Consider the following 18,571-nt stretch of genomic DNA (forward strand, 5'->3'; position numbering starts at 1 on the left):
TCTTAGCTTGAAGTCAAATTCATAGAAATAACTTACCTGTACATACACATATTTCAAAAAATCAATATAATACCTAAACTCTGATCCAGAGGAGAAATAAGACAGTAAATTAAAATAACGCACATTAAATGTGTTGTGCTCAAGCACAGCTGTGTTAGAAGACGGTAGTGTAATCAGATGTTTGCACCTGTGTATGTACTATCATCATGAACATGACAGTTGTAAATAGCACAGTGTTGTATTTGTACCATCAGTGATGTGGTCACAAGTGGTGAAAAGTCTCCAACAAAGCAAAGTACATTTTTCCTCAGTCTACCTGGTAGTTACACTCATAGTAAATTCAGAATAAACTCGGTGCTTTGTAAAACAGGTCCAAGGCTCAGACAACTAAGAATAAACTTGTCACAGGCAGAACCTTTAAGGCAATCAGGCAGAATCTTTAAGAAGTCATGCAGAATATGGGTGCCTGGGTGGCTTAGTCGGTTAAGTGTTCAACTTTAGCTCAGGTCATGATCTTGTGGTCTCAGGTCCCTGCATCGGGCTCTGTGCTGACAGCTCAGAGCCTGGAGCCTGCTTCAGATTCTATGTCTGCCTCTCCCTCTCCCTCCCTCCCTCCCTCCCTCTCTCTCTCTCTCTCTCTCTCTCTCTCTAAAATAAACATTAAAAAAAAAGGTCATGCAGAATACATGACTTTTTTTTTTGTACATTGTCCCAAACATCGCAGAATGTCTAGCATTTCTGGTCTTTGCCCAGTAGAGGCTGGTAATTTAGACCCCCCCCGTCCCCCCCCCCTCCCCCACTGCCTCCAAAATCATTGTGACACTTGAAACCACCCCTGCAAATTTCTAAAATGTTCCCTTGGAGGATGACACTACTTATATGAAGACCCTCTGACATAGACAGATCTAGAATTTCTAAACTAAAGTATTAGCCTATTGCATTTTAGGTAAGAGTAGATCTAGATTTAGGATAGTAGGTGTAGAGTTTTTGGGTTTTTTTTTTTTGAGGTTTGTTTACTTAATTTTTTTTATGTTTATTTTTGAGAGAGAGACAGACAGACAGAGTAGGGGAGGGGCAGAGAGAGAGAGGCAGACACAGAATCCTAAGCGGGTTCCAGGCTCTGACCCAGCACAGAGCCCGATGTAGGGCTCAAACTCACAAACCGTAAGATTGTGACCTGAGCTGAAGTCAGTCAGACACTTAACTGACTAAGCCACCCAGGCGTCCCAAGGTTTATTTATTTTTGAGAGGGAGCGTGCCCACAAGTGGGGCAGGGGCAGAGAGAGAGGGTGCAGAGGATCTGGAGCAGGCTTTGTGCTGACAGCAGAGAGCCCAATGCAGGGCTTGAACTCACAAACTACAAGATCATGACCTGAGCTGAAGTCAGATGCTCAACCCACTGAGCCACCCAGGTGCCCGAAGGGTAGAGATTTTTTTAAAGGAGCAGTTAAATGGAAGAGCAGCCATTGAAATGGAATTAACAAGACTTAACAAAGGACTGAGTATGTGGCGAGGAAAATACCTGGGAAGGTGGTAGTACTGGTACCAAGAATAGGAAATGAAGGAATAAATTTGAGCGGGTAGAGGGAGTTCAATTTGGAATGAAATTCAAAAAAAACTTTTTTTAAAGTTTATTTATTTTTAAGAGAGAGTGCAAGCAAGGGAAGGGCAGAGAGAGAGAGAGAGAGACAGAGAATTCTAAGCAGGCTCCCCAGTCAGTGCAGAGCCTGATGTGGGGCTTGATCTCCCAAACTGTGAGATCGTGACCTGAGCTGAAATCAAGTCAGATGCTTAACTGACTGAGCCGCCCAGGTGCCCCTGGGATGCACTTCAATGCAGTTGGATGTGATGGAGATTCCGACAAGGTTCTGGAAATGTAACATCAGAGCTTTGGGGAATAGCTCAGGGCTAGAGCAAAAGGTTGAGGAGTTAGTGACATTTCAGCTATGGCTATAACAGTGAAATTTCAAAAGGACATGGAGAGGAAAAAAGAATGGGGCCTAGGATGGATCCTTGAAGAGTGTACTTAGGGAAGAGGTAAAGAAGAATGGTGATGAAGAGAGTTTCAAGGGCAGTGAAAATTGCCTGTATGAAAGAGGCACTGGCTAGTGTTCAGTTGGTCATCAGAGTCACATGCCTCCAAGAGGCAGTTGAGAGCTGAGATCTGATTCTACCAGTTAAATATTTAAACCTTGCTGGATACGATAGTTTATTCCATTTGAGTTACAGCTCAGTTTTCTGCTTACGTTTGTTATATACCCATCCCTGGAATTTTTTATGTCAAAATATTGTTTTCAACCTCTTCTGAATTGAGAGGGCTTTTTTTTTTCTTTTATATAATGAAAAACAGTCTACATTTATTTACTCCCCTTTCATCTTTAGGCTGCGTCATTGATGACCTCCTTGAAAACACGTTGGAGTATACTCAGTGCAGCAAACAGGAGTCTATAGGAAAGGTTGAAATAAAACCAAAAAGGAGCAGAGAACAATGACTCCTAAAGGCTTAGCGGTTAAGAGTAGACTTGTACCACTAGAAAATGGAACTGAAATCAACCAAGTTATTCTCTGATGCTTCTCTAGGGCGTAAAAGAGTGGCCCAATATTTTCCTGTATAAATTAATTTAAAAATTAGGATAATCTCTCCCCTTTTTTTTGGTTTGTTTTTATCACATTGTGGTAAAATATATACTAGATTGAGAAGCTAATCATGCCATTTCCTAAGGCATATTTGTGGAACACCTAGATTTATCATTTTAACCATTTTTCAAATGTACAGTTCAGATTATCTAGACACACTGTCCAGTATACTAGCCACTGACCCCACAAGGCTTTTGAGCTCTTGAGATGTGGCTGGTCCAGAGATGTGAAATGGGAAATACTCAGTAGATATCAAAGACTTAGGATATAAAATATTTCATTAACAATATTTTTGATATATTGAGCTAATGAAATTTGTACTAAATTTGTTTTTACAGTAAATAATAGAAAAATTTTAATTACGTATGTAAATTGCATTCGTGGTTTGTATTGTTTCTCTTGGAGTGTTGTTCTAGATCATTGGTTCTCAAAATATTGCTGATACATTAGAATCACCTGGCAAGCTTTTAAGATGATCAGGCCCCACCTCAGAGGCTCTAAATTAAAATCTCTGAAGCTAGGGCCCTACATAGGTGTTTGATGAAGCTTCTCAGATGATTCTTCCCCCCCCCCCCCCCCCCACTCAAAGATTTTGTTCTTAAGTCATCTCTACACCCATTGTAGGCTTGAACCTACACCACTGAGTTCACGAGTCACCTGCTCTACCAACTGAGCAGCCCAGTGCCCTTCTCTAGATGATTTTCATGTCTCATATGACCATTGAGAACCACCAACCAATTCCCATCCCTTATTTTATAGGGAAGAACCTGAGTCTCTAAATAGTAAAGTGACAACAAATATAGTCTAAAGTGAAGACTGTATTTCTCCTAGGGTTTGTCCAAGTTGAAATTCATGCTCTACTTCTTTCATAAGTGGTAGCTATTTTTCCATTGTCTGGAACAGTGGCTCTTTACCAACCCTTAAAGGCAGAATTGTGGCTGATTTTAGCCATTTCATCCTTTCCAAAACCAGTCATTTGGTGATTTCCTGCATAGTGTGTCCTTGTCATAGTGACTATATTTGTTATGTCCTCAAAATGTTTTTGTCAATTCTTACTATTACTTTTTTATTATAAAGGTAAATTGTGAGCGTGATTTAATCATTATACCTTTAAACATAATTAAAGCTAATCTTGAATTATCACAATTGGTATATTTTCATCAGAATAGAAATAAAACCTACTTTTTCTGCAGAATCTTTTTTTTTCTTTTAACATTTATTTATTTTTGAGAGACAGAGAGAGACAGAGCGTGAGCGGGGGAGAGGCAGAGAGAGGCAGACACAGAATCCGAAGCAGGCTCCAGGCTCCGAGCTGTCAGCACAGAGCCGGACGCGGGACTCGAACTCACAAACTGTGAGATCATGACCTAAGCCGAAGTTGGACGCTTAACCGACTGAGCCACCCAGGCGCCCCTCTGCAGAATCTTAAGGGGCTTTACAAGCTCAGTGTGTTGAGTTGTGAAATCTGGGGATAATTTATCCACGGTTTTCTTAGAAATTGCTTTGCACATTTCAGGATGGCTCAAAGAATTAGCAGTTAGCCTTTGCAGAAGTTAACCTGTGATCTGAGAGATCTGAGGCTTTTCCCTGACTGCCCTTAGAGTAGAACCTGTTCCAGTGGACAGCTTTACTCTTCAGCATTCTTTATTTGTTCGGGATGTGGGTCATGGATAGGCATGCAAATGTATACATGCAGTCATAGGTAATACCCTTCATCTCAAGCTCAAATCAGAAAGCTCGTGATGGTCAAAGATTGTGAAATTTTACAAGTAGAAGCAGCAAGGGATGTAGTCTAGCACTCCTCTTGTAGCCTGGCAGGTTAAGGGAAACGGACAAAACCAAAAAGCTTGCATTCAGTCCCTGTGCTGTTAACACCATTTTGGTGACCCTGAATGAGTTGTATTAGCCTCTCCATGCTTTGCTTTTCTCAGCTATGAAGTGGGAATGCTAGAGGAGGGGACCTTGAGGTTCTACTTGAAGAATACCACAGTTTGGGGATTGATTGGCCTTCTTTAGTGTTTGTTTTCTTACTAACCTCCCTGTTTTTCTCTTGAAGGGTCAGATGACTTGTCTGCAAAACTGTGGGATGTGAGCACAGGACAGTGTGTTTATGGCATCCAGACCCACACTTGTGCAGCGGTGAAATTTGATGAGCAGAAGCTTGTGACAGGCTCCTTTGACAACACTGTGGCCTGCTGGGAATGGAGTTCTGGAGCCAGGACCCAGCACTTCCGGGGGCACACAGGGGCGGGTGGGTTGCCCTTTTTCAGGGGTTTCTACAGTTACTTTAACTTCATTTCTTAAAACCGGAAGCCAAGAATATGACCCCCTTTTTGTTTTTTAACTTAACCTGCCTCTCCCTCCTCTGTTTTCTCAATAGCAGCAGTTAATCCCTTTATTTAAGGTACCCTTATTTGGAATTTTTTCCTGAATTTTGCTTTTCCTTGGCCCATTCAAAACTCTTCTTTGTACCCTTATGCAGGGAGGGGGCATTTCTCCTTACCTATTTCATTTACACTCCATTGAACAGTCCGTCCTTTTTGCTTTTTATCAGCTTCCATACTTCCAAATTGAGTAAGTCCTACACTTGTAAATCAATCTACTTTATTTGTAGAATCAAGGCTAACCATCCTTTGGAGTGACAGTGGTTCTCAGATTGTGTGAGCTACACACTTTACATTGAATTGGAGCTTGGTTGACAACTGATTAAAACAAACAGTGCCTAGAGAGAAGACAAAGGAAACAGATACCTGATTTTTCCTAATAATTTTATAGTGGCCTGGTGTGCAGAAATTGGTCGTTTGAATATAGTCTCGAGACCAGAGGTTCCACCTCTGTTGCATTGCATTTTGGAGCTTTGTGCAGAAATCATGTTGAGCTGCTTCCCAGCCTCTTGTGCAGCAGCTCCCTTCCTTTCCCCCATTTACCCACTGCACTAGTCTTGGAGAGTCACAGTCTGTGCTCTTAAGCGTCTTCTCGGACTCCCTGAACAGGTTTCCCAGTAACCTGTATTTTGTCCTAACACTCGTCATACAAATAAGTCTGATATACCAGGCTATACTGCCAGCAAGGCAGGGTCCTACCTGTCTTGTTCATCCTTAGGTCCTGAGTTCTTTGTATTGTGTCTGGTGCTTAGTAATACTTTGAAGTGAACCTGGCTGTTTTACTCCTGAAGACCATTTTTTCACCACTTTGTTTTTCATCTTACACATTTTTCCTCAGTCTGCTTATTTGTTACCACTTGTTTGTTATGGAAATGAATATTGGAAAATCTATGGTTTAGCATGGAACTTACTAAATTGAGTATACTGTTCCATAGTGTCAAGATGTACATTGACTTCCAGGTGATCAACTTCAAGAGCCCTGCTCTAAAAAATTTCCTCGTTACTGTTCCCTGGACATTGCTGTGGCTTTTCCATAATTCCATGCCTTTGCTGTTCCCTCTACCTGCAATATTCTCTTTCTTTTCTTGATAAACTCTACTCATCCTTCAGGGCCCATCTCCAATATCGCCTCTTCCCTGAAGTCTTCCCTGATACCCCTGGGCAGAGTTAGTCATTCTCCTTGGTGTTTCCCTAGCAAGAGGTAAACATTTAATTTTTTTGGACTTCCTCCTTCACCCCTCACTTAGACTGAGTTCCTTAAGGAAAAGCCCTTCATCTCTGGGTCCCCAGTGTTCCTTTAGAGTTTAGCAGGCATTTAAAAACAAATGTTTTGCGTACTCGCTGTACTCAGGCTAAAACTTGCTGTTTTAGGTGCTGGGGGTACACCTGTGAAGAAATTCAAACCGTTTGAGAGAGTGGTTTAGTCTGACCATTGAGATACTTGTGTGTCTTTTGTTTTTCTCGTTACACTGGCTTTTCTTGATTATGGGTATTGTTTTCTTGATTATGGGTATGATTCTTGAAGTTGAGTCTCACTGCAACAAATAGTGCGCATCTAAGCGGGGCCACCTATGTTCCTATTTTCCCTGCATAAGCTGGATTAGCTTTGTGTCGGATCAGGCAGGCAGTCCTGAGTGGAAATGCCATTATCTCCAGTACTGCTTTTACCTCTCGCTTTAAAGCTAGCACAAGTATAAAAGATTGCATTACTCCAGGGACGTTCCAGCCTTAGAATAATCAGCTATGATAATAACAAGAATTTTGAACTGGATATATTTTTTATCATAAAATTCTTAACTGAGTAGCACCATTCTTAACAGTAACTGTGGTTGAGAAATTATATAATTGAGCAGCTAGGGAGAATGAATGTTATTGAACTCTATTATAAAAGACTCTCGGGCATGTTTTAACTCTGTGTATGTTGTATATACTAGTGTTTAGCGTTGACTACAATGATGAACTGGATGTCTTGGTGAGTGGCTCTGCAGACTTCACTGTGAAAGTATGGGCTTTATCTGCTGGGACGTGCCTGAACACACTCACCGGGCACACGGAATGGGTCACCAAGGTAGGAAGACTTACAGGAGAAATCTTGACATCAGGCTTTGAAGGGGTGAGGGAGCTGGGGGTAGGGTGGAGGATGCTGGGTGCTGCTTTGTTAAGTGGTAGGGGAGCCATAAGACGGAGCAGGTGCTCCCACAAAGCGTGATGGCCAACAACAGTGACCAGCAAGTAAGAGGCACTCAGTAAATAGTTTAACAGATGAATGGACTTACGGACATGGAAAAATACTCACAATATATTTGGTGGGTAGAGGGAACAAACACAATAAAACTGTACTGTAGACTAGAATACCAGTTTCTGAATAAATATGTTCATGCACCGAAATGTTGAAGGTGGTTATTACTTAGGAACTGTGGGTGCTTTTTTCCCTTTCAGATAAGCATATTTTTTAATCAGAAAAGCAATTTTTTTGTAAAAAAAAAAAATAATTGCAAGAAGTGGGACAAAGAAAAAATGTATAAAGTCCTTAAAAGAGTATTGTGGTGTTTACTTATTTTCAAAAAAAGATGGCCGTGAGGATCAAATGCAATATTAATCATGAAAATGTCATGCAGAAACACTTTTCCTGAGCTTACCAGGCATTTCTGTGAGGGCTGGAGGATACAGGAGTGAACAAAGCAGACCCAGGCTTGATATGGATGTTAGCCCAGTAGGAGAAAGAGTTATTAAATAGTAATTTCACAAATAAATATATAATTACAAATTGTGTTAAGTGCCATGAAGGAAAGAGTGCAGTGTTCTGTGAGGAAGGCTAGGAGGTATCTAAACTCTTTCAGGGGAGAGCTTTTTGAGAAGGGACAAAATATGAAGAAATCGGAGGTAGCTGTGTACAGAGTAGTGGAGTGTTTCCGTGTGCACAGAGTATGCCCAGGCCCTGGGCAGGAGAGGACCTGGACCATTTGATGACCTGAAGGCCAGTGGAGCTGTGCTGGGGGTGGTGTGGGAGAGGTGGCCATCGTGTGTGCCTTCCTCGGCCGTGTTAAGGATTGTGCATGTCCTACACGTAGCAAGAAGCAGTTGGGTGTTCTGAGCAGGGAGAAAACAGCCGCTGAGTGAACAGTGGGTTGGGGTCGGGCACAGTGGACACATCGAGGCCAGTTAGGGGTTTGCGATAATCTAAGCAAAAGATACCTGTGGCCCGGACCGAGGTGGCAGCTCAGAAAGAGAACACACACGAAGGATATGCCTTTAAGGTAAAGCCAACTGAACGTACCGACTCCTGGGGAACAAAGAAGAAAGAATCTGATGTCCAGTGGGTTTCAGGTCGGGTGGGTGAATGTGTTTACCTGAAATAGGTGGAGCTGGAAGGAGAGCAGTTGGTGAGAAGGTCAGTAACAGCACTGAACTGTACTCTTAAAATGGTTGAGATAGGACATTTTATGTTCTGTATCTTTTACCACAGTTCTGTATTGGGCACATTGAATATTTCAGTGGAAAAGTTATATAAGACAGTTTGGTGTGGTGTTAAAAACACTGGAGTTGGGGCCAGGATGCTGACCGTGATGTTTTAGACAAGCTGCCCCTCCCTTCGGGGCCTGACTTGTATCTGTTAAATGTTCCTATGAATTCTGAGTGAGGTCACGGGACGGAACCCAGCAGGGTGCGTGCGGTTAGTAGGTCTGTGTTTCAGTTGAGTCTGCAACCCGGGCTTCAGAACAAGTGAGCCTGGCCACCTCCTCACTTTGTGCTGACTTATTACAAAAATAACTGGCACCTAAATGTCTACAGACTATCCCCAGTGCTAATGGATGGCTAGCTCTTATTTCATCATCATCATCATCATCATCATTTAATTGTTTTATTTCATTTTCATTGCAATTGTGAGATCTAATACATGCCTCATCCCCTATTTTAAAGATGAGGAAATTGAGAAACAAAGGTGCTAGATGGTCTCGTCCAAGGTTGCAGAGTCAGTATATGGCAGATTCTGGTCCCAGGTCCAGTGCGTTTTCCCTTACAATGCACATGCCCGTGCTCCTGAATACAGATTATTTGTAACTATTTCTATGTTTACGGACTGTTTTCTTTCCTGTTCCTCACACTTTCTATGAGGTCACATTTTACAGTTTTTAAAACCATTCCAAATGTTTGCTTCCAGATTAAAGTTGAATTTAAATGCTGCCATCATTAGACAATTTTAGATCCTCCTGAAAATATAGAGACTCTGGTTGTACTAACTAGAGGCTAACTTGGTCCTAGAGTTACAGCTTAGCTGTTCTAGTGTACCATCTCATTTCGGGCTCTTTTTCCTATTTTAATTTTTAAAAAAGCAATCTAGAAACAGTTTTAAAAGGATATTTCTGTAACATGGATGTTTATATTTCTAGGTGGTTTTGCAGAAGTGTAAAGTCAAGTCTCTTTTGCACAGCCCTGGAGACTACATACTCTTAAGTGCGGACAAATATGAGATCAAGGTGAGGTTTTTTTTTCCTGCATTAATTTGCCTCATCAAAGAAAAACTGGCAAATACAAGGAAATTAAAATGGTGTAGCACAGGGGGAATATTTTAAGGGAAGCAGGAATGTCTTCGTATAAGCCATCTTAAACCCATTGGAAAGAGAATTGCTCGTTATTTCTATGTACAACGCAGTTTCTAACCCTGATTTGCAAGTAAAGAAAAAAGAAAACACAAATTTATCTTCACATTCTGTTTTCTTAAGACACATCTCAGGGCGCCCGGGTGGCTTAGTCGGTTGAGCATCTGACTCTTGATCTCGGCTCAGGTCATGATCTCGCGGTTTGTGGGGCGCGGCGGAGCCTGCTTGGGATTCTGTCTCTTCTTCTCTCTGCCTCTCCCCAGCTTGTGTGCTTGCTTGCTCACTTGCTCGCTCGCTCTCTCTCAAAATAAGTAAACTTAAAAAAATAAAAACCACACATCTTGTACCCACTTCAATTCTTAGATCTACACTATGAAAACGAAGATTTACTTGTATAATAAAAACAATTTGCAAAAAGTTTACAGAGCGATCTTATATACATTCTTTTTGCAGTTTTTAAATTGTTTTGTGTGGTAGGCATCTTCATTGTGGGAGCTGAGGTTCAGAGAGGTTACGGATTTTACCCAAGATCACACAGTAACATACATGCAGCATCAGAACTAGGACCCATGCCTCTCAACTATAAAACTTGTGGCCTTTCTCATGTACTTCACTTTATACTGCCTTCAGCAACCATAGGCCGCATTGTGTAAGGGTAAGCTTGTCTATGGTGATGTGATTTGTCATCTTGTCTAATATTCTTTTATCTGTAGATTTGGCCGATTGGGAGAGAAATTAACTGCAAGTGCTTGAAGACATTGTCTGTCTCTGAGGATAGGAGTATCTGCCTGCAGCCAAGACTTCATTTTGATGGCAAATACATTGTCTGTAGTTCAGCGCTGGGTCTCTACCAGTGGGACTTTGCCAGTTATGATATTCTCAGGTAATGTTTCCTATCTTTGACAGTCTGTTCTCTTTTTTCTTTTTCTTTTTGTTTGTTTGTTTGTTTGTTGTGGTTTAATAGTAAAGTCAAGACTGAATATTTGGATAAACCAGTCAGTAGTTTGTGTTTGGGAAATGTTTACTACATCAGTTATAAACAGGGTTATATGCCGAAAATCACACACATAAAAATATTAAAGGCAATAATTAGAGTTTCATGCTAGAACCTCAAAGATCTAGGTTCTAATCCCTCCCCTTACTTCCCCCTTTCAGAGTTTAACATGCTTTTCTGGAAAACGAGAGGCTTGGATAAAAAGAACTTTCAGATCTCTAGTTCTAATATTTTTTTAAATATATTTGTTTAAGGTTTTAGACAGATAAGGTATATTTAGTAAAATAACGATTTTTTAATTAAATTTCTTATTTTAATTCCAATACAGTTGCCATGCAGTGTTACTACATCGTACACCTGAAACTACTGTATTTCAATTCCATGCAACACCTAGGGCTCATCAAAACGTGCACTCCTTAATCCCCGTCACCTATTCCATCCATCCCTTCACTCGCCTCCCTTCTGGTAACCATCAGTTTGTTCTCAATACTGAAGAGTCTGTTTCTTGGTTTGTCTCTCTCTTGCTGTCTTTTCTTTTTCCTTTGCTCATTTGTTTTGTTTCTTAAATTCCGCATGTGAGTGAAATCATATATTTGTTTTTCTCTGACTTAGCATTCTACTCGATAGCTCCATCTATATAGCTGCAAATGGCAAGATTTGATTTTTTCTTTTATTTATTTATTTTTAAGTTTATTTTGAGAGAGAGTGTGTGATCAGGGGTGGGGCAGAGAGAGAGAAGAGAGAGAGAATCCCAAGTAGTCTCCATACTCAGCACAGGGGCCCAACATGGGGCTTAGATTTCACGACTGTAAGATCATGACCCGAGCCCATCATGAGTAGGACGATTGACTGAGCCACCCAGGTGTACCAAGATTTGATTCTTTTTTGTGGCTGAATAACATTCACATATATACATACACACACACCACATCTTCTTTATCCATTCATCTTATCAATGGATACTTCTGCTGCTTCCGTAATCTGGCTATTGTAAATAATACTGCAGTAAACGTAAGAGTGCATGTTTCCCTTTGAATTAGTATTGTTGTATTCTTTGGGTAAATACCTAGTAGTGCAATTGTTGGATCATAGGGTAGTTCTATTTTTAACCTCTTGAGGAGTCTCCACACTGTTTTCCACAGCAGCTGCACCAGTTTGCATTCCCACCAGCGGTGCACAAGGATTCCGTTTTTCTCCGCATCCTTGCCCACACTTGTTTTTTCTTATGTATTTGATTTTAGCCCTTCTGACAGGTGTGAGGTGATATCTTATTGTGGTTTTGATTTGCATTTTCCTGAAGATGAATGATGTCGAGCATCTTCTCATGTGTCCATTGGCCGTCTGCATGTCTAGTTCTGATATTTTAAATTCCACTTCCTGGTCAGTGAAATTCTGCATTAAGGGATCAAGTGACCTTCTGTTGACTAGTAGAAAGATGGAGGTATTTAGAGAAAAACAGAATTTGTAGGATTTCTCTTCAAAGAAATAAGAAGAGGTCCGTGGACAAAATAATTCTGTGATACGCTGCATACTTTAGACCCTTCTTGGAGATTGATGGTAGTTGTAAGCATGCTGGAGGCTGATGGGAGCCAGTGCCGTATGGTGATGAAGAGAACTTACTTTGGTGATAAGCCTTGGTTTAAAATCTGGTGCCATCTCCTATGAGCTGGATGATTTTATGTAAGGTTCTACCTTTCTGTGCCTCAACTTCCTGACCTATAAAGTGAAGACTCAATGGAATACCTGTAACGAGGACCAAGTACGAGACCTGGCAGATCTTCATTACCAACAGCTCTGAGAGGCCCCACACAAAGAAGCCTGTTTGCATTTGTTTAACCTCCTGTACCTCAGTCTCATTGTATACAAAGCCCTTTTTTTGAGGAACACCTACTAATGGTTCAGAGAATTAGTGTTCCACAGAATGGTTCAGGAAATGCTGGCTTGGAGTTGTACAGAAAATTGAATGTTCTCGTCATTGTTTTTCTCCCTGACTGTTTGAGGGCAACTGGGATGGGATCTGTCATGCTAGCCAATAGGACTTTGTCAGGCCCGGTCTCTCTGGCCAGACAGTTATAAATAACCCCTTTTATATCTTCCTGGAATCAGACAATATTTCTAACCAATTAGCTTTCCAAGCTGTCAGAATCATTTCTAGAAATGATTGATAATTATGCTTTGAGGAAAAAAAAGACTGGAATAGATCCTAGAAAACTTTAGTCTATGCTTTTCATTTCATAGATGGGGAAACTGAAACCAAGAGAAGGTAGGGGGCTTGTGCAACATCCCCCTAATTCACCCTAGTCCTGCATCTGTTCATCCTTCTTTCTGTCCATCTGTCTATCCATCCATCTGGCTTCATCCAGTAGGCCTATGCTTCAGGTACCAGCAAGCCAGAGAGAAGGAACTTTTGAAAGAATGTGATACTTTGCAAAAATCCAAGTAGTCACCATGGGAAAAATCTGATCTTTATTACAGTTTAGTATTGTTTTTGTTTTGAATCAAAATTTGGATAGGAGGGATGCAAAGGTAAGGTGGAATGCTTAGAATCTCTAAAGGTTTTATTTTGATCCCACATTTACCTTTCTCATGTATGTATTTCTCTTACTCAGAATGGCTTAAAGAGTCCAGAGTTCCAGAAGAAAGTTGTGTTAATTTTTGGTATTCAGATACACTAGCTTTGAGCAATAAACCTACACATTTATTTGCTGCTAGGAAGTGTTAAGTTTAGATTTTTCTTTCTAAAATTTTTTTATTTTTGTTTATTTTGAGAGAGCGCGTGCGCACACCCACAAGCATGGTATGGGCGGGCAGGGAGAGAGGGACAGAGGGAGAATCCCAAGCAGGCTCTGCGCTGTCAGCACAGAGACGACGTGGGGCTTGATCCCACGAACCATGAGATCATGACCTGAGTTGAAATCAAGAGTTAGACACTTAACCAACTGAGATTTTTCTTTGGAAGGGGGCCATTTTATTTATCCACGGGATACAGGTGTGCTGTTTTGAAGGGACACATGCACCCCCATGTTTATAGCAGCACTATCCACAATAGCCAAAGTATGGAAAGAGCCCAGATGTCCATCGACGGATGAATGGATAAAGAAGATGTGGTGTGTGTGTATGTGTATATATATATAATGGAGTATCACTCGGCATCAAAAAGAATGAAATCTTGCCATTTGCAACTACGTGGATGGAACTGGAGGGTATTATGTGAAGTGAAATTCGTCAGTCAGAGAAAGACAAAAATCATTTGACTTCACTCATATGAGGACTTTAAGAGACAAAACAGATGAACGTAAGGGAAGAGAAACAAAAATAGCATAAAAACATGGAGGGGGACAAAGCATTAAGTGACTCAAATATGGAGAACAAAGCGAGGGTTGCTGGAGGGGTTGTGGGAGGGGGGATGGGCTAAATGGGTAAGAGGCACTAAGGAATCTACTCCTGAAATCATTGTTGCACTATATGCTAACTAATTGGGATGTAAATTTAAAAAAATAAAAAATACAATTAAAAAAAATTAAAGAAAGGGGGCCATTTTATGTCTTGCCTCCTCCTCACCCCCTGCAACACAAATAAACCAGCCTCTTTTGAAATCTTAGTGCAAGTCCTGTGGCCTCAGTTGCTGAGACCAGGCAGGGCCACTTCTGCTTCGAAGCTAGCTGAAAAGAAGCAAAGCACACGTGGTAGCATGGTGTTCAGGAAATCTGAGATAGGCCGTCTCTTGAGCTAAGTTAACTCACTACCGCAAGCAGGGTGATTTGGGTTCCAGGGCCCAGAGGGCACGGCAGGGATATCTGTTTACAGTTCTAAAGTAATCAAAGTTAAAGGGGCTGTGAGCCTGTCGAGACCTGCATTCCCCTCTGCAACATATTTGTGCTCCAGTGGCTGGAGTCTATTCACCTTCACCAGGCTTGGGTCCTATCTGCTAGCCACCCGGTTACCTGAGTTTCTGGTTGTTTCCTGTTTTGCATTGGTGACGTGGGACTTACTGGACTTTTCTGCTGTTTTCCCAGTTTCCTTTGGATCTCTTTCGTAGGAGTTGTTATTTACCCATGTTCATTGCACCACTGCTCTATTTGTTAGCAGATATTTATTGAGCACCTAAGTATGTTTTTGGCATTGGGATATGTACTGGGAACCTGCAGAACTACTTACCAAACTTGTAGAAATTACTAACCAGAAAGAGGGAAGACTGACATTAAATAACTAGGTGTTTTAGTAGTTGGGCTAAGGGCAACACAGTATGGGGTACTTTGAGACCCCACCTAGGTGAGCAGTAAAGGAAAGCTTCTTTGAAGAAGAGGTTTGAGCTGAGCCCTGAAGGATGAGTGTCTGCATTAACTAAGTGCCAGCGGATGGTGTGCAGTAAGCATTGTAGACCGAGTGACCTGGCTGTTCAAAGGCCCTGAGACTGAAGGAGCCTGGTGCCGGAGACATGAGTGCAGTAGAGAACCATCAGAGGGTTTAAAGTTAAAAGAGGTGTTAATAGGATTAGATTTTAGAGTGAGATTAGCTGACTAAAAGGGGCAAAGAATAGCTGTGGGAAGACCAGTTGAGACTGTTGGCAGCTCAGGCAAAGGATGACATCTTGGATCAGTCGTGGCAATTTCGCTAATAGCGAATGAAGTAGAAACTTTAAGAGGTAAAATCAGTTGATCTTGGTATTGAATTTGTTGCTTGAGTAAGGTGGAGAGCTCGGCGGTTGTCATGGTTTGTTACCTGAGCAACTGGGTGAAAGAGCAAGGAAGGAAATAAGGAAGAGAAACAGGGTTGGCCCACACTTCAGTTTGGGACAGGTTGAGTGTGGGGAATAGGTCGTCGTCACTACTCAGTCCCCTCCCTTTCCAGTGTCCGCTGAAATCTGCTCGGACCCTAGTTCTCTCTTCTAGAGGTCATGACGTCTGGCCTCACACGTCCTTCACTTCGTACGTGTGGGCGGTGATCGTGTATAGTTTCCCTGTCCCTGCCAGCTCTTTTTCTCCCCCTGTCAGCTGATCTCCCTTGTGTTCTTTCTTTGTCCCAGTTACCAGGCCCTGCCTGTTCTGGGTGAGCTCTCGGGCACACGCTAGTTGGCAGTGTCCTTGTTAAAATGCGGGTCAACCCGGCCTTTCACAGGGCACCCCCCCCCCCCCCCCCCCACTGTTCCAGAGCAGGGTTTGCGCATCCTTTTCCAACAGCTCTCTTCCTGGTGCCTCCAAAGAGGACGTCAGCTTTCCTTGTCAGTCTTGGCGCCTCACTAAGTGTGCAGACGACAGAGACTATGTTTTTTTGTGCATTTCTGTTGCTGTTTGGCTGGGCCTCTCCCGTTCTGTGCCTTTGTCGTCAGTGTTTGGGGAAGGTGAGGGGTGCCCTCTCCACACCCCCAGTCTTCCCTAACAATTTCTGATGCATCTGTCATTAGTGTTTCTGGATTATTTAGGAACACCTTGGTTCTTCTAGCCTCTGCTGGTTTTAGAGTTGGCTACCTTCCGAGTAGAGTAGCACTGGAGCCACCTGGTTTCCAGTCTTTGTTCCAGGCACAGGAGGCTCCCACAGGCCAGTGTTCTAGGGTTTGATGAATCCATCTTTTTACCTAGTGGTACGAGTTGAGTCTCGCATTCTAGTTCTCCCTGGTAATCCTTAGCCACAGCATGGACCCCAGCGGGACTTCAGTTTTCACCTAAGTGAGATACTCTGTAAGATCCTTTCCAGCCTGGGTGGGCATCTTGCGCCTTCCGAGATACGCATCAGACACTGCCTTTTCCCTTACGTGCCGCTGTTATCATGTCAGGGTTCTTCCTCTTCCCCCTTTTTAAGTAAGCTCAGCTTTTTGTCTTTTCCATTTTATTGAAAACTTTCATTTAACTCTCTAAATTTTCTTGAATTTTGTATTGGTTTTTAATGTCTCCAGAAAAGATTACAGTGGCAGAAACAGAAGTAAAGTTGCCTTCTGGTTCATGTTTCCTAACTCTCGTCTTTGTAGGGTCATCAAGACTCCTGAGATAGCAAACTTGGCCTTGCTTGGCTTTGGAGATATCTTTGCCCTGCTGTTTGACAACCGCTACCTGTATATCATGGACTTGCGGACAGAGAGCCTGATTAGCCGCTGGCCTCTGCCAGAGTACAGGAAATCAAAGAGAGGCTCAAGCTTCCTGGCGGGCGAAGCATCCTGGCTCAATGGACTGGATGGGCACAATGACACGGGCTTGGTCTTTGCCACCAGCATGCCTGACCACAGTATTCACCTGGTGTTGTGGAAGGAGCACGGCTGACGCCACGAGCTTACCACCGCTGACTTGACTTTGGGTGCCGGGGCTGCGGGTTTTCAGTGCAACCTCTGTGGCAGCCGACTGCATGAACCAAAGTTCTCACCTAATGGTATCATCGCGCAGTGCACAATCATTTATCCATGTTTGCCAGGGGGCCAGGGCTCGGGGCGGGGGAGGGCTTGTTTTATTGACATACAGCACAGCATGCTAGTGGGGGTACGCCATTGACTTCATTTGTACTTAGTTATGTTGGTCAATAGAAGAGGATGCATTTTGGGTTCATCTTTCTTGAATATTGGTTTTAAGTAAAGAAAGTTAAATGGCTCATTAATCTGCTAATTGGTTGCCTATAAAAACACATTCAGTCTATTATTAAAGCTTTTTACCATCGCCTTTTTTTCTTTTGAAGTTGAAGCAAAGGTGCTATGATGTTGTTCCAGCAACTTCTCTCACGTGGGGCTTAGCTTTTATAATAGCCAGTGTTACAAAGACCACCGAGTCCTGTGACATTCATAAACTCTCCACCACATACCAGTTCTAAAGAAGGTCTGTCTTCCAGGGCGTATCAAGTTCTATAAATTGTTCACAACACATTCTAAACCCTAGTACTTGGCAGAGTCAGGGTTGGCCAGGTCTGAGATGTAAGGGAGGTCTATGGTTTTTGTTTCCGTGTGGAGCAAGCTGGCCATCGGTCCCCTGCCGCCTGGGTGAGTGCACACAGGTGACTGGTACAGTAGAAAGGGCACTGAGCTGGAAGGTCGAAGACTGGCCCTGTTACCTAGGAACCCTGTGACCTCACTATATCACTTCCCTGGGCCCCATTTTCCCTGTCTGTATAGCCAGGTGTTAAGCTAAGGGATTTCTGAGGTTTTGGTCCTGCATCTACTGAAGTGTGGGCAAAAGTTGGTATTTCAGTTTTGTCTGATTCATGGTTTCTTTTGGGTTGAAGATAATAGTTAAATGAAATCATTGGTACAGAGTTATTATCTATAAGGGAGTCAGATGGACCCAGGGGAAATGTAGAAAATATAACAGATTCCCTAGAATGTTAGCATTTGGATGTTAGCAGATTGGATGTTAGCAAGATGTTAGCAACTGGATGAAATGCTGAGGAGAATCTTGGTTCTTTTTTTTTTTTCTTTTTTTTTTTTCAACGTTTATTTTTATTTTGGGGACAGAGAGAGACAGAGCATGAACGGGGGAGGGGCAGAGAGAGAGGGAGACACAGAATCAGAAACAGGCTCCAGGCTCCGAGCCATCAGCCCAGAGCCCGACGCGGGGCTCAAACTCACGGACCGTGAGATTGTGACCTGGCTGAAGTCGGACGCTCAACCGACTGCGCCACCCAGGCGCCCCAAGAATCTTGGTTCTTTAAAAAGACAGTGGGCTGTCTTCGAAGGAAAGGTACCTGAACCTACCTTGTTCTTCCTCCTTTGCCTCTAACTTGACACGTGGCTTCAGGCTGGTTAACTTTTTATCCCTGGGCCTAGATTAGGGTTTACAAACTCAGATGCCCAGGGCAGCCATGCAGATAACATAAATGGCTGAAAGGCGTTAGGGTTGTGCTGAATCACGGAAAGCGTATTTGATGGGGCAGTCACTCAGCTCTCAGTGGTGGTGGGTCTTCACGATTTTTTTAAGAGGGAGTAGAAATCCAGATTTTCATTTGAAACCTCCTGATTTTTGAAATGTTGACAACTAATT

The 18,571-nt window shown here is 42.5% G+C and overlaps 1 protein-coding gene across 1 annotated transcript in view; it reads left to right on the forward strand.

The window, feature by feature from the left end:
• Nucleotides 1–17,260, forward strand: part of FBXW2 (F-box and WD repeat domain containing 2) — a 28,608-nt gene extending 11,348 nt beyond the window's left edge. Inside the window, exons 4-8 of the mRNA XM_047829432.1 lie at nucleotides 4,694–4,888; nucleotides 6,956–7,089; nucleotides 9,413–9,499; nucleotides 10,336–10,505; nucleotides 16,582–17,260. Of these exons, the coding sequence (XP_047685388.1) occupies nucleotides 4,694–4,888; nucleotides 6,956–7,089; nucleotides 9,413–9,499; nucleotides 10,336–10,505; nucleotides 16,582–16,870 (875 nt within the window). The 3' untranslated portion in view covers nucleotides 16,871–17,260. The remainder of the gene's footprint in view (nucleotides 1–4,693; nucleotides 4,889–6,955; nucleotides 7,090–9,412; nucleotides 9,500–10,335; nucleotides 10,506–16,581) is intronic.
• The last annotated feature ends 1,311 nt before the right edge of the window (nucleotides 17,261–18,571 follow it).

The sequence above is a fragment of the Prionailurus viverrinus genome, chromosome D4 (assembly GCF_022837055.1).
Source record: "Prionailurus viverrinus isolate Anna chromosome D4, UM_Priviv_1.0, whole genome shotgun sequence".
Lineage (NCBI taxonomy): Eukaryota > Metazoa > Chordata > Mammalia > Carnivora > Felidae > Prionailurus > Prionailurus viverrinus.